The sequence below is a fragment of the Callospermophilus lateralis genome, chromosome 11 (genome assembly GCF_048772815.1).
Source record: "Callospermophilus lateralis isolate mCalLat2 chromosome 11, mCalLat2.hap1, whole genome shotgun sequence".
Lineage (NCBI taxonomy): Eukaryota > Metazoa > Chordata > Mammalia > Rodentia > Sciuridae > Callospermophilus > Callospermophilus lateralis.
In genome coordinates, this window is record NC_135315.1 from 5,728,247 (window position 1) to 5,741,119 (window position 12,873).

At 51.4% G+C, this 12,873-nt stretch overlaps 1 protein-coding gene across 3 annotated transcripts in view; it reads right to left on the reverse strand.

The window, feature by feature from the left end:
- The window catches only part of Llgl2 (LLGL scribble cell polarity complex component 2), a 39,152-nt gene that overhangs the window by 13,678 nt on the left and 12,601 nt on the right, over positions 1-12,873 (reverse strand). For all 3 annotated transcript variants that reach the window (XM_076869186.2, XM_076869187.2, XM_076869189.2), the window contains exons 3-6: positions 3,994-4,091; positions 2,150-2,231; positions 1,414-1,529; positions 869-1,027 (exon numbers count right to left, since the gene is read on the reverse strand). In XM_076869186.2, the coding sequence (XP_076725301.1) occupies positions 869-1,027; positions 1,414-1,529; positions 2,150-2,231; positions 3,994-4,091 (455 nt within the window). The remainder of the gene's footprint in view (positions 1-868; positions 1,028-1,413; positions 1,530-2,149; positions 2,232-3,993; positions 4,092-12,873) is intronic.

The window sequence follows — 12,873 nt, forward strand, 5'->3', positions numbered from 1 at the left end:
ATTCACAATAGCAAGACTGTGGAACCAACCTAGATGCCCTTCAACAGACGAATGGATAAAAAAAATGTGGCATTTATACACAATGGAGTATTACTCTCCATTAAAAAATGACAAAATCATAGAATTTGGAGGGAAATGGATGGCATTAGAGCAGATTATGCTAAGTGAAGCTAGCCAATCCCTTAAAAACAAATGCCAAATGTCTTCTTTGATATAAGGAGAGTAACTAAGAGCAGAGTAGGGACGAAGAGCATGAGAAGAAGATTAACATTAAACAGGGATGAGAGGTGGGAGGGAAAGGGAGAGAGAAGGGAAATTGCATGTAAATGGAAGGAGACCCTCAGGGGTATACAAAATTACATACAAGAGGAAGTGAGGGGAAAGGGGGAAAAATATAAGGGGGAGAAATGAATTACAGTAGAGGGGGCAGAGAGAGAAGAGGGGAGGGGAGGGGGGAGGGGGGATAGTAGAGGATAGGAAAGGCAGCAGAATACAACAGACACCAGAATGGCAATATGTAAATCAATGGTTGTGCAACTGATGTGATTCTGCAATCTGTATACGGGGTAAAAATGGGAGTTCATATCCCACTTGAATCAAAGTGTGAAATATGATATATCAAGAACTATGTAATGTTTTGAACAACCAACAATAAAAATTAATTTAAAAAAAAAAATTAGGTGACATGTTACTTCCAAGATCCCTGTTAGGGCTACGATGCTGACATAAGGGGTGAGAGATTCTCAATTTGAGGGATAGGTAGAGAGTTGAGGGTTTCCCTTCCTGTCCCCAAAGACTTTCCAGGAGGAAATAAACTCTTGAGACATATCTGGGGACCAAAGGGATAAGGCCATGTCCAGTGGCTTACCGCTGCAGCACAGCCTCTGAGCTGATGGTCTGGTCCTCCAGGGCGCGGAAGCCTGGCAGCTGCACCACAAACACGTTGCCACTCTCGGTGCCCAGGTAGAGCAGCTCTCGGGAGGAATGAGGCAGGATGACAGTGATCTGTGTGGCACTGGGAGCAGCCCTGCCAATGTGGACAGCTGCCCGTGAGTTGGCTGCTGCGGAGGCAGGAGGGACCCAGAGGATAGGGTCCTTAACAGCCCATGGAAGATAGGCCCCTCATGGTCTTTAATGGTTCAGAGCATCTCAACCAGGAAAACCATAATAGTTACTTTCTGCCAAGGTGGGAAACAGATGGGTAGAGAGCTTGGGCTGGGACCCTCCTGCATGACAAGGCAAGGGTGTAGGTGGAGGCTGCAAACCCACCCACTGCACTGGAGGACCTGAGCATGGGTATGCAGCAGCCCGGCACTGGCATGCAGATACCAGAGCCCTCAAAGGACAAGTCTGCCTTAGAGATGGGTGTGAGGAGTAGGCTGGGCAAGGAGGGGAAGGGGCCATCCTCCATACCCTGGGGGGCCACGCAAGGTGAAGCTCTCATCCTCCTGAAGCTCTGACACACCACCTTTGACCTTCAGGCTCCACAGGTGCAGGCTGTTGTCATCTAGCAGGGTGACCAGCTGACACTGGGAAGGGAATGCATGTGGGGTCAGGAATGAACCCAGGGCTGTTTAACCACGGAGCCACATCCCCAGCAACACTTCCCATTCCTTTTTTTGCGGGGGGTACTGGGGATTGAACTCAGGGGCACTTGACCACTGAGCCACACCCCCAGCCCTATTTTGTTTTGTTTAGAAACAGGGTCTCACAGAGTTGCTCAGTGCCTTGCTTTTGCTGAGGCTGTTTTTGAACTCGTGATCCTTCTGCCTCAGCCTCCCAAGCTGCTAGGATTATAGCACCATCATGCCCAGTCGCCCCCATTCCCTTGAGTCAGAGTCTCACAAAGTTGCTGAAGCTTTGAACTTGCGATCCTCCTGCCTCAGCCTCCTGAGTTGCTGGGATTACAGGTGTGTGACATCCTACCCAGCTGGGCCAGTTGTTTCAAAAAAGCCCAGGACCAAAACCCCCCAGCTACTCTCAGAGTGGCCTGAAAGCCTCCAGCTAAGAAAAGGGAGGTGGTCTCATGTTTTCCCAGCATGTTTCTCCGATCCATGCCTCCCTCCACACACCACTCTTTCAGGAAGATGTAAGGGTATAAGGGCAGGGAGAAGGCCCTCAGCCCTCCCCTTCCCGAGTCAGCCCTTACCTGGCCAGGCAGGAAGTGGATCTGCATCACAGCATTGTTCTCCCGGTGCAGCCCCATGAACTCCACCCCTGGGGCACCGTAGCTAGGAGAAGGCTCAGGAAAACCTTTGAAAGCTGGACCAGCCCTTGCTAGCCTGGAGCTGCAGGCTCTCTGGCCCAGGAGGCAAGGAGTACAAATGGAGAGAAGGGTTCCCCCTCCCTCCAGACATCAGTTCCCAAGTGCAGGCACCTGGGGTGAGGGCAGGCAGCAGTGGTCCTGGTCTAGGAACCTCAGCCAGTGACCTGACCTCTGAAGAAGAGTTTTCCCAGCCAGGTGTGTGTGGGGCAACTCTGTAGAAAGATGGAGCCCATCTTGGTAACTCTTAGGCTGCCCCCCCTACAACAGGCCCTTCAGCCAACACCTGGTAGCACCTGCGAGAAAACATAGGCGCCACTGCAGGCCCACCCCCAGCAGCTTTGGCCTGCGTCTTGGCACCAGGACTGGTAACCAGGATATATGGCTGTGGCCTGGCAATGATTAACTGTGGAGAAGGCTGGAATCGCAGCACCTGTGCCCCTGTGCTGTGTGTACGCCAGCCCAGGCCACCTGGGGACTGTGCACCCTCCAGCTACCCCAATGCTCTGACAGAGGAGCAAAGGCCTACCTACATGAGGTGCCAGCTGAGATACTCAAGGCAGTCCCCATCTCCCAACTGCCCTAGGCCCCATCCTAGCTCATCCAGAAATGCAGGTCAGATATCGATGGGGGCCCCAGATGCATGGCCTAGGCCATGCCTGCTGAGGAAAAGTCTCAGGGGCAATCTTTCCTCCCGAAACTTGTGGACTTGCCTCCAAAATAATCAGAGCCCCCAGTTAACCAAAGCTGAGGCTTTGGGTAAAAAACCACCCCACTGGATGACAACCAGCCTCAGCCAGTGGAGGATGTCCCTGCCAAGCAGGATCCATTATGCCTTCCAGAAGAGATGCTGCCCCCCACTGAGGGCTTTCCCTCCCTGTGACTTCTGCTTTTTACCAAGGAAAAAGGTAAACAAACAAAACCACTTCCAGGAGGTCACCTTTTTCCTTGGTAACTCTTAGGCTGCCCCCCCTACAACAGGCCCTTCAGCCAACACCTGGTAGCACCTGCGAGAAAACATAGGCGCCACTGCACTCAGGGCAACTACCCCCACTCACTGCACTCAGGGCAACTACCAAGCCGAACATGGGACTAGAAGAGTCACCTGTAATTTTTTTTGGTAGGGGAGCAGGTAGCATAGAGGAAAGCAGGGGAAGAAAGGCCAGGACTCCTTGAAAGGGTTATGCTTTTGGAGAGACCCCCTCAAAAAACCCCACCATTGTAGCCTGGGTCAGGTACTAGGAAGGCAGACACCCACCAGGCTCTGGTCAGGTGTCAGGCCCTGCTCTCTGGGGCCCTAGCCTTCAACATAGCCCTTGCAAAGCAGGCCTCTGAGACCCCACGCCCTGTCAAGGCAGAAGGAAGGACACTGGGGCCAGGCTTCTCTCCTCCCAGCGTGGTGCCTGGTTGCACAGAGGCTCACTCACCCAGTAGGGCTCCATTCTTGAAATCTCCAACTATGGGTGAGAAAGGGAACCAAGGAACAAGAGGAGACTAAACAAACCCATCCCTCCCCAGTTTCAATCCTAGAAGGACACACAACAGCTCACCATGCCCAGTCCTCTCATCCCTCCAACAACTATACCCTATCCCCCCGGAAAATCACATTCAAAATCAGATCAGGAACATCTTGCTCTTATACCAATAGCCCATGGGTTAGGAGAGAGAAGAAAAATCTCAAATATCACTCCCCCCACTTGCTGGTGGGAGCTGGGCACTGGAAAGGATACAGCTTGACGGCTCCGGAGCGGGTGCCGATGGCCAGTATGCGCAGGGAAGGGCTGTAGCCAAGGGCACTGGGCTGGTGTGGGAAGCCATGCTCCACTGTCTGCAATAAGAGGCACGAAGACCAAACATGTTCAGTGTCCTTGTGTCCCCTCTGTCTTGCCATGGCTGGGGCTAGTGATAGATAGGTGGAGCCACAGCCCAGAGTCGGCCCAACAGGAAGGAGAGCCCTGCACCCTTTCACACCCCTCCCATCCACGCCCCACCTCTGCAGCCCATTTCTGACCCTCACCATTACTGCATGCTATTATTCCTGGCACCATGCTGGCCACCTAACACTCCATAAGACCCCCAACTCCACCTGTGCACCCTGGTTGTTGACAGGACTACCCCACCCTCTGCAGTAGGGTGGGGAGTGGCACCATGGAGACATGGGTCCCTCAAGAAAGAAGTCTAGTGGTGCTACAGCTCCAGGTCCACCCCATACCCTGAGAGCCTCCTGGCGTCCCTGCCCGAGTCTGGACTGTTCAAGGCCCCCTCTGCCTCCAGCTTGCTGCCTCAAATCAAGGGCCCTCGTTGTCAACAGTTCTTCTCAACTACCTTTCCAGAGAGGCAATTTCTGGAGCATGGTTGCTGGTACATGCTTTTGTTCATTTCTTATTACAGAAGTAACATACACTGTAGAAATGTTGGAATGTATTAAAAAAACAAGAATTATCCTTTGATCCCACAATCAGAAGTAGTCCTCGCTAACTTGGGAAGTATATCCTTTGAGTCTTTTCTGTGCTTGTGACTACACGTGTGTACATTTACTTAATTGTTTTGTGGTACTAGGAATTGAACTGGGGTACTGAACCACTGAGCCACATCCTCAGCCCTTTTGTTTTGAGACAGGGCCTTGTTAAGTTGCTGAGGCTGGCTTTGAACTTGGGATCCTCCTGCCTCAGCTTCCCAACTTGCTGAGATTACAGGCATGCACCACTGCACCTAGCCTACCTTATTTTTAATGAGGTTTTATTCTGTTTTTCCCTCGGCCTTTTTTTTTTTTTGGCAGTATTGGGGAAGAACCCTGGGCCTTGCATGTGCTACCACTGAGCCACACCTCAGCCTATGTAATTTATTTTTTTATTTTTATTTTTTTAATATTTATTTTTTAATTATAATTGAACACAATACCTCTATTTTATTTATTTATGTGGTGTTGAGTCGGGCCCAGGGCCTCTCACGTGGGAGGCAAGCACTCTACTGCTGAGCCACCACCCAGCCCCAAACCTGTGTAGTTTTTTTTTTTTTTTTAATTTTTTTTAAAATATTTTTATTTTTTAGTTTTCGGCAGACACAACATCTTTGTTTGTATGTGGTGGTGAGGATCGAACCCGGGCCGCACGCACGCCAGGCGAGCGCGCTACCGCTTGAGCCACATCCCCAGCCCCCCGTGCAGTTTAATAATGCAGAGGCATGATCCCAATCACACCACAGATACACCCAGGCATGTGTAGCTTTATCACCTGGTTGGTAAATGCTGGAAAGTGACTTTTCAACAGCTGGAGAATACTCTCAAGGTGGAGCTGCCTCACTACCTGAGCTTCTGGTACAGCTAGTCTGTTTCTAGAGCTTCTGCAATTGCCAACTGCACTGACCATGGTTCTGTCTGCAACCCTCGGCATTTCGGGAGGCAGCTGCCCAGGTAAAATGGCAGGTTGAAAAGGTTTGAAGGTGAACTTCAGGCTTCAGATGGACAAACCGCCTGGGGAAAGGTTCTTGGTGCTGCTTCTTAATCAGCTACTCCCAACCCTCAGGGGACACAGACACTGCTAAGGGATTGGAGTAGAGCACAGCCATGCCAACCAGTGGGTTTGCAGACTGCTTTTACCCAAGGAAATTGCCAAGCCCAAAAAGCTGCAGCAACAAGAGGGCCTCCCCAGCCATCCTGAGCAGCTCTGTCAGGCCCCTGAGCATCAGGCCTAACAGCTTGGCACTCAAAGGCTGCCTGCCTCTGCCAGTACAGGTCAGGACAGTCCAGTACTGTGGTTCACTAGAGGAGGCCCAGGCCAGGGTCAGGCCTGAAGGAAAGCCCCAAGACCTGCTGGGATTTCTGGAGCTAGAAGCCCCCACCCCAACCCCCGTTTTTCTTTGTGGTGCTGGGAATTGAACCCAGGGCTTGTGCATGTGAAGCAAGCACTGTACCAACTGAGAAGGGGCCCTGAGGAGGGGGAAGAGTCTGTACAGCAAATGGATATACCTGGATGGGACAGCCAGGAGGGCATAAAGGACCCTGCAGGAGCCTCTAAGCCAGCCTAGGTCCCAGTTCAGTTATGTAAAAAATGCAGGCCCTGGAAAAGCCCTGGGTGGATAGCTGAGTATTTGGAATGTAAACATTTCTCTGAAAAGGAGGGCAGGGAACAGATAGGCTGTGTGGGACAAGTTCCCCTGGGGGCCCTGCCAGGCCTCAGGCAGCCACAGGTTGCAGGGGCCTCAGGAAGCTAGCTGCCAGAGATAGGAGTAGGTTCCTGAGAAGGCGCCATGTTTCCCATCACAGCCAGCAGCAGTTCAGGGTAAAGCCTGTGGAATTTGGAATCTGGAAGACTCTGGGGGAAATACCCTCCAGAGCTTGGTGGACAGTAGCAGGCCCCCCACCCTTGGCTGCCAGAGCAGCAGCCAGGAGCCAGAGGAGTTACAGAGCTCTTGCAACGCAGCTAGTGCCCCCAAGAAGTTGTCTTTTAAACTTTCCTGTATTTCAATCAATTTAAATATAAGAATGGATGTTCAATTCAGTTATTGAAAAACTCTTTGAGTATTTTTTTTAAATATTATTTTAGTTGTAGTTGGACACAATACCTTTATTTATTTATTTATTTTTATGTGGTGCTGAGAATTGAGCCCACCTTGAACTGGCTAGATGAGTGGTCTTCTGTAACCCCAGCCCAAATAGAAAAGGGGCTGGGGTCAGGAGAAAGTTTCCAGTCTCCTTTTCAATTGTAAATCTTCCGAATCCCAAATAGAATCTAGCATTTTCAAGGAAAATTTATGACTGAATTCAGATGGGCTATAAAGTATGAAATACACCCAGATCTCAAAAACTTAGTATTAAAAAAAATACAGGAAAAAAAATCTCATGGGGCTCTACTCAGCAGTAGAGTGCTCGCCTAGCACGTGCGAGGCCCTGGGTTTGACCCTCAGCACCACATAAAAAAACAAATAAATAAAGGTATTGTGTCCCACTACAAAAAAAAAAAAAATCTCATTAATTTATACTGCCTTCCTGTCAAAAGAACACTATTTTGGATATACTGGATTCAAGAGACTATATTATAAAATTAATTTCAAATGTTTATAAGATTTTATAATACAGCTTCTAGAAAATTTTTAATTACAAGGCTCATATTACAGTCCTATTGCACCAATCCTGGGACAACTCTGCTTCAGGGCATCAGGAGGAAACTAAAGCCAAAGAAAAACAGTTCTGCAGCTTTTTTTTTTTTTTTTCTTGGTGCTGGGGATCACCCCAGGAGCTTGCGCATGCTGGGCAAGTGCTCTACTGAGCAACAATCCCCAGCCCCAAATTTATTTTGAGACAGGGTCTCACTAAATTGCAAAGGCTAACCTCAAACTTGTGATCTTCCTGTCTCAGCCTCCCCAGTAGCTGGGATTATGAGGTCTGGATCTGGAGCTTATTGTCAGGCTCCCAGGTCACAGATCCCATCAATTCACTGGCACTTCCCCGAACATCTCACTTGAGGCCCTCCTGCAGGTCAGTTTCTCTTCTCCAACTCACAAGAAGACAATGAAGTTGGGCCCATTCTTCTATCATGAACACACATTCCTCAATTCCTTCAGTGTCATGGGGACACTGTGGTCACTGCTCCTTCCCATCCCCTCTTTCTCTTGCAAAGGGCCATTCAGAACAGGCAGTAAGTCAGACCCACTAGGCTTCCACTCCCCTCCTGCCTCTTCACTTAGTAAGCCATTCTGCTCTTGGGTCTCAGCTCTCTCCCATCAACGGGATGATACCCTGACTATCCTGAGCAGGGCTGTCCTTGGTGGAACACAAGACCCTCAGGAAAGCCACCTAGGAGCCTGGAAGGCTCTGCTCAGTCACAGTGCACAGGCTTTGCCTCCAAAGCCCAGCTTCTTCTGCGGCATCCCTGCTGCATCTCCTGGGACACCTTACACAGACAACAGAGGGAGGATGAGGCTCCTTCAAGAGCAAAAGAATGGGAGTGAGCCCAAGAGAGCGGGTTTGAATGTAAGCAGTGTGGCTCTCTGGGAACCCCTCAGCTCAGGGCATGCAAATCGACCCATAAAGCAGCTGTAGTTCCAGCAATTTAGGAGGCTGAAACAGGACAACCCCAAGCATGAGGTCAGCATCAATATTTAGTAAAACCCTGTCTCCAAATAAAAAGGGCTAGGCTGGGGCTATAGCTCAGTTGGTACAGTGCTTGCCTTGCATGCACAAGGCCCTGGGTTCAATCCCAGCACTACACGCACAAAATCCCACACAAATCTCTAAATGAAGCAGTTTTCAGTACAGGGACCTGGGCTAGGCTGGAAGGTATGAGAAGACTTTTTGGGACAGGGAAGGAGAGATCTGGATTTGAAGATTGCCAGTGGCCAATCTATCAGTCAATCAAAGGGACAGGGAAACCAGGTAAGGGAAGGAACCAAGTTCTGTCAGGCACCCCATCCCCGCCCCATCTGTCCCAAACCAGTGTACCCTGCCCATACTTTTGTCCTCCCTCCCCCAACCCCTAACACCCTTTTAAGCCTCTCCACCATCACTGGAGTACAAGGTCCATGTGGATAGCAAATACCCAGCCTTGTTTAGGGCCCTGGAAGAGGGAGTATGCAGATGGCCTCCCTCCAAGGAAGACGGACAGCCCTGAGCATCCATGTAGTCAAGAGGGGCAGGGGCTCAGCCTGGGGCAGCAGGCACAGCTCCTGGCAGGTGGGCACTGAATTCCCAGACCAGCCCTCCTGACCCAGGACCCCCGTTAACTCCAGCTGAGAATCCAGGGAGGCTGCCCAAAGCTCAGCAGCCTTGGGAACATCCTCCCCATCCCTCCACCCGAGCCCCCACGCTGCTACCTGGCTCAGGTGACCTCTACCAAGGGAGAAGAGAACAATGAGCCATTGTGACAGGGAGTGGGGAAAGGAGAGCAAGGAGGCGCAGGAGGCGCCAAACTGCAACCTTAGTGGGTGTGGGAGAGAAAGGCCATCTGTCTCCCCAGCTCCAGGATCCAGGTCCAGGTCCCCAGAAGGGAAAAAAGTTCACAAAAGTTGTTTGTCAGAGACAGTGGGGACCCTTGATCCTGCCCTCAGCCAGGGAGGGGCCCCATCCAGGAGCAAGGACCTGAGGAGTCCTGATAGTTGTCAGGGGTGGGGATGGGGTGGGGACAGGGTGGGGGGAGAAATGTCAGGGACCAGAGCCCCAGGAGGCTGTGCAGGGCCACAGGGCACACCCACCAGGCTGGCTAGGTGGCTCTCTCGATACTGGGTGTGGTCCAGCTCAGATTCCTTGCAGTTGGCAAGCTACCTGGCCCTCCCTGTGTGGCTGTCACCTGACACCAGTGGTCCAGCCTTTGGAAAGCCAAGACAAAACAATCTGGCCCTGGGCAGGGGCAATTGGTCAGGAATATACTGTGTGTTCAGGCTCTGGGCAGGAAGGTCCTGGGCAGCCACCTCTGCAGGCTCACCCTCATGGGCGTGGCTGGCTCAAATGTGCTCAGGTTTCACCAGGGAGGTGAGCAAGTCCAAGCTGTATTCAAGGAAAGGGTTTTACTTTGCCAAACAAGTTCCCTTCCCCTCCTGAGTCACTTCCTTCCCACTGAGGAAGTGCTCCCTCATTAGGTCCTCAATGGCCCTGTCAGTCGACTGATTTATCTCCTCATGCGTCGTGAAGACCTAACACACATGGTAAATGACTATTTTATAAGTTAAAACCGAAGTTCAGAGAGGTGAAATAACCAACCTAAGGCCACACAGCCTGGACAGAAACGTCCTCATCCTTAGCCAGTATCTGCTGGAATATGCTCAGGCTCTGCAAGCCCTGGAGACCTGTTTCTTCACCTGTGGAGTGGGGACAGCATCCATCTCTGAGTCATCATGAGGATGAGATCAATGACAAGGCAAATCTTGCTATGGTCTTAACAGTGTGCCGGGCACTGTTTTAAGCAATTAAACTCAGCACACCAGCCTGGACATAGGAGCCGTCATGGTGCTCACTTTACAGATGAAGAAATGGAGGAGCAGAGAGGCTCAGTAATATGTTCATGACCACAAAATAAAAGGCAGCAGAACTGGGTCTGAGATCCAAGTCATCTGGCTCTAAGTCCCCTCCCCTCATCACATACCCAGTCCCCTGATGCCTGGCACACAGCTCTTGCTGAACTGGAGCTGTCCCTCTGGCAGCCAGTCTCTAGCAAAGTTCAGAGACTCTGGTCACAGTCACAACTACTGCCCAGGTATATGCAGCTCTCAGGACTCCTAGGGCAATGTTCCTGCTCTGAGGTATCTTGCAGGTAATGGGCAGAAAGGAGTTTGGCCAGAATGTGCTAGAAGGAAAAGCCCAGAACTGGATTAGAAGCTGGTATCTGCAATCTGTTTGGGGATAAGCCTGAGATGGTGCCACCGTCATCCCCACCACACAGTCCCTTGCAGAATGGTCTTCAGGATGCTGCCCTCAGAAGAGGTGGGCAGAATCCCCAGGCACAGACATTCTCCACGAGGCTGACTCTCGCCTGCAACTAACCTACACCAGCGGCCCACATGCTACTCAAGGTCCAGCTCTGTACCGAATGCTGGACCCTCCCTCAGCTGAGGTCCTCAGGCTCCCCAAATCCAACCTCAAGCCAATGACACCCACAGAGCCTGGCTGGTGGAGGCTGGAGTCACCAGTCATGTCCAGCACTTCAGTGTCTGCAGGGATCCACTGAGTCCTCACACCAACTATGTGGACTGGCTTCTAGGATCATCTCTGGTCTAGAGGTGTGTGACCTGCCCAAGGTCATGCAGTGGGGGAACCAGGCAGCCAGGTACCAAGGATAACACTAACCACCGGCTCTGTGAATAGAGTTCATTGTTTCTATTCTGACCAGATCCAAACCATCAACACGTATCACTTTCCTTCAGACTTGCCCCTGGGCTCCCTCTCCCAAGCACCTGGCACCACTACTCCCAGCACAGACACCACAGCCATCCTGACCCGCCTCCCTGCCCTGTGCTCTGCCTCCTCCCTCCACACTGCCTCTGTCACCAGGCCAATGGATCTTATGTCCTGAAGAGTGCCCTGTCCCAGCCGCTCCCAACCAGGAGCAACTGCATTCCATACGAGACAATATCTGGAAACACTGGGGGCTGTCACACCTGGGGGTGGCACAAATGGCATCTGGTGGGTAGGATCCAGGATCATGCTAGACATCCTACAATGCTTGGAACAGCCCTTCAGCAGTGATGATCCTAGAAGCCAGCCCACAGAGTTGGTGTAAGGACCCAGTGGATCACTGCAGACACTGAGGTGCTGGACATAGCCGGTAGCCCCAGTCTCTGCCAGCTGTTGTCAGTGCAGGGTTGAAAAGCCTTGCTTTTTCCTTGCCTTTCAACCTGCTTCCTCTGGATTGTCCCTGGGATGTCTCCCAGCTGCTGAGTTTACCTGTTTCACTCAATAAGTGAAAATGTCCCCAGTGTCAGCTTTTCTAAATTATCGACAGGATTGCTCACTTCCCTGCTCAAAATCCAGGCCCAGGACTGGGGGTTGTAGCTCAGTGGTAGATTACTTGCCTTGCATGTGTGAGAAACTGAGTTCTAAACTCAGCACCACATAAATAGAGATATTGTGTCCCTCTACTACAACATCATCATCCAGGCCCAGACTCCAGGTTCTGGCCTCCCTTCTGTTCCACAGGCCCTGGGGAAGCCTGGGGCTAGGGAGGGCCTGCCATGGGTAGGACCACGCCAGGTCCCAGGTCCTCCAGGAAGTGGCCTCACCTTCTAGTGCTACCCTTCTGGCTCCCAGAGCCTGAATGAGACTTATTTATGACTCCCTATTCTCTCACCAGCCCTCTCAGATTCTCCCCTTCCTTCTCACTAGAAGACATGGAATTCCAGGCCATCAGTCCACTGCCCTTCCTAATTCCTGAAGGGCAAAGGCACCATCACCTGAGACAGCTAGTCCCCAGACTTAGGGAGTATACCTAGTAGGTGCTCAATGCACATTTCCTGCATGTGAATGGAAGGAGGAGGCAGAGAAGGCAGGAAGAATTCTAGAAGCCTCACTTACCCCATGTCACATCTGGAGGTGGGGTTCTTAAGTTTGGGGACGACCAGTGGGGAGTAGGAATTATGAAGGGAAATATCCTCCACTCCAACCTCACCCTGGCCTCATCCACTGCACAGAGGAACTTGGAGTGGGGGTTAATCCTTTTGCTTAGCCTGTCTGTCAGGTTTCTGTTAGAATTGGCCATCTTTTCCAAGTGAGAGATCCTAGCATCATTAAGGGGGACAGAAGCACATGGGGTCAACCAGGTGCTCTGGTAGACGCTGAGGTTTTGAGACCCATATCTGGCACCCAACCTGGCTCTCTCAGGAGTAAGGATGGCAGGCCCCAAGTATCATGAGATTCCCCTATTCCCAGAACCTGCACCCTCATTTTCTATGACCCAAAGCAAGCCACAGAGAGGAGCATTCACTTGGAAAAGCTCTGATTCCAGAGGAAAATAGCCTTGGCACAGCTCCTTGGTGACCCCTTCCCCTGCAGTCAAGAAAACCAGGGGAAAATGGCAAGGCATGCTGGGCTTCCTGACCCACTCTCCCTATACAGCAGGATCTGGAGGGAAATCGTCACCCAAAGCCCCCAGTAGCTAACACTCCTGGGCCACTTAGCCTAGGTA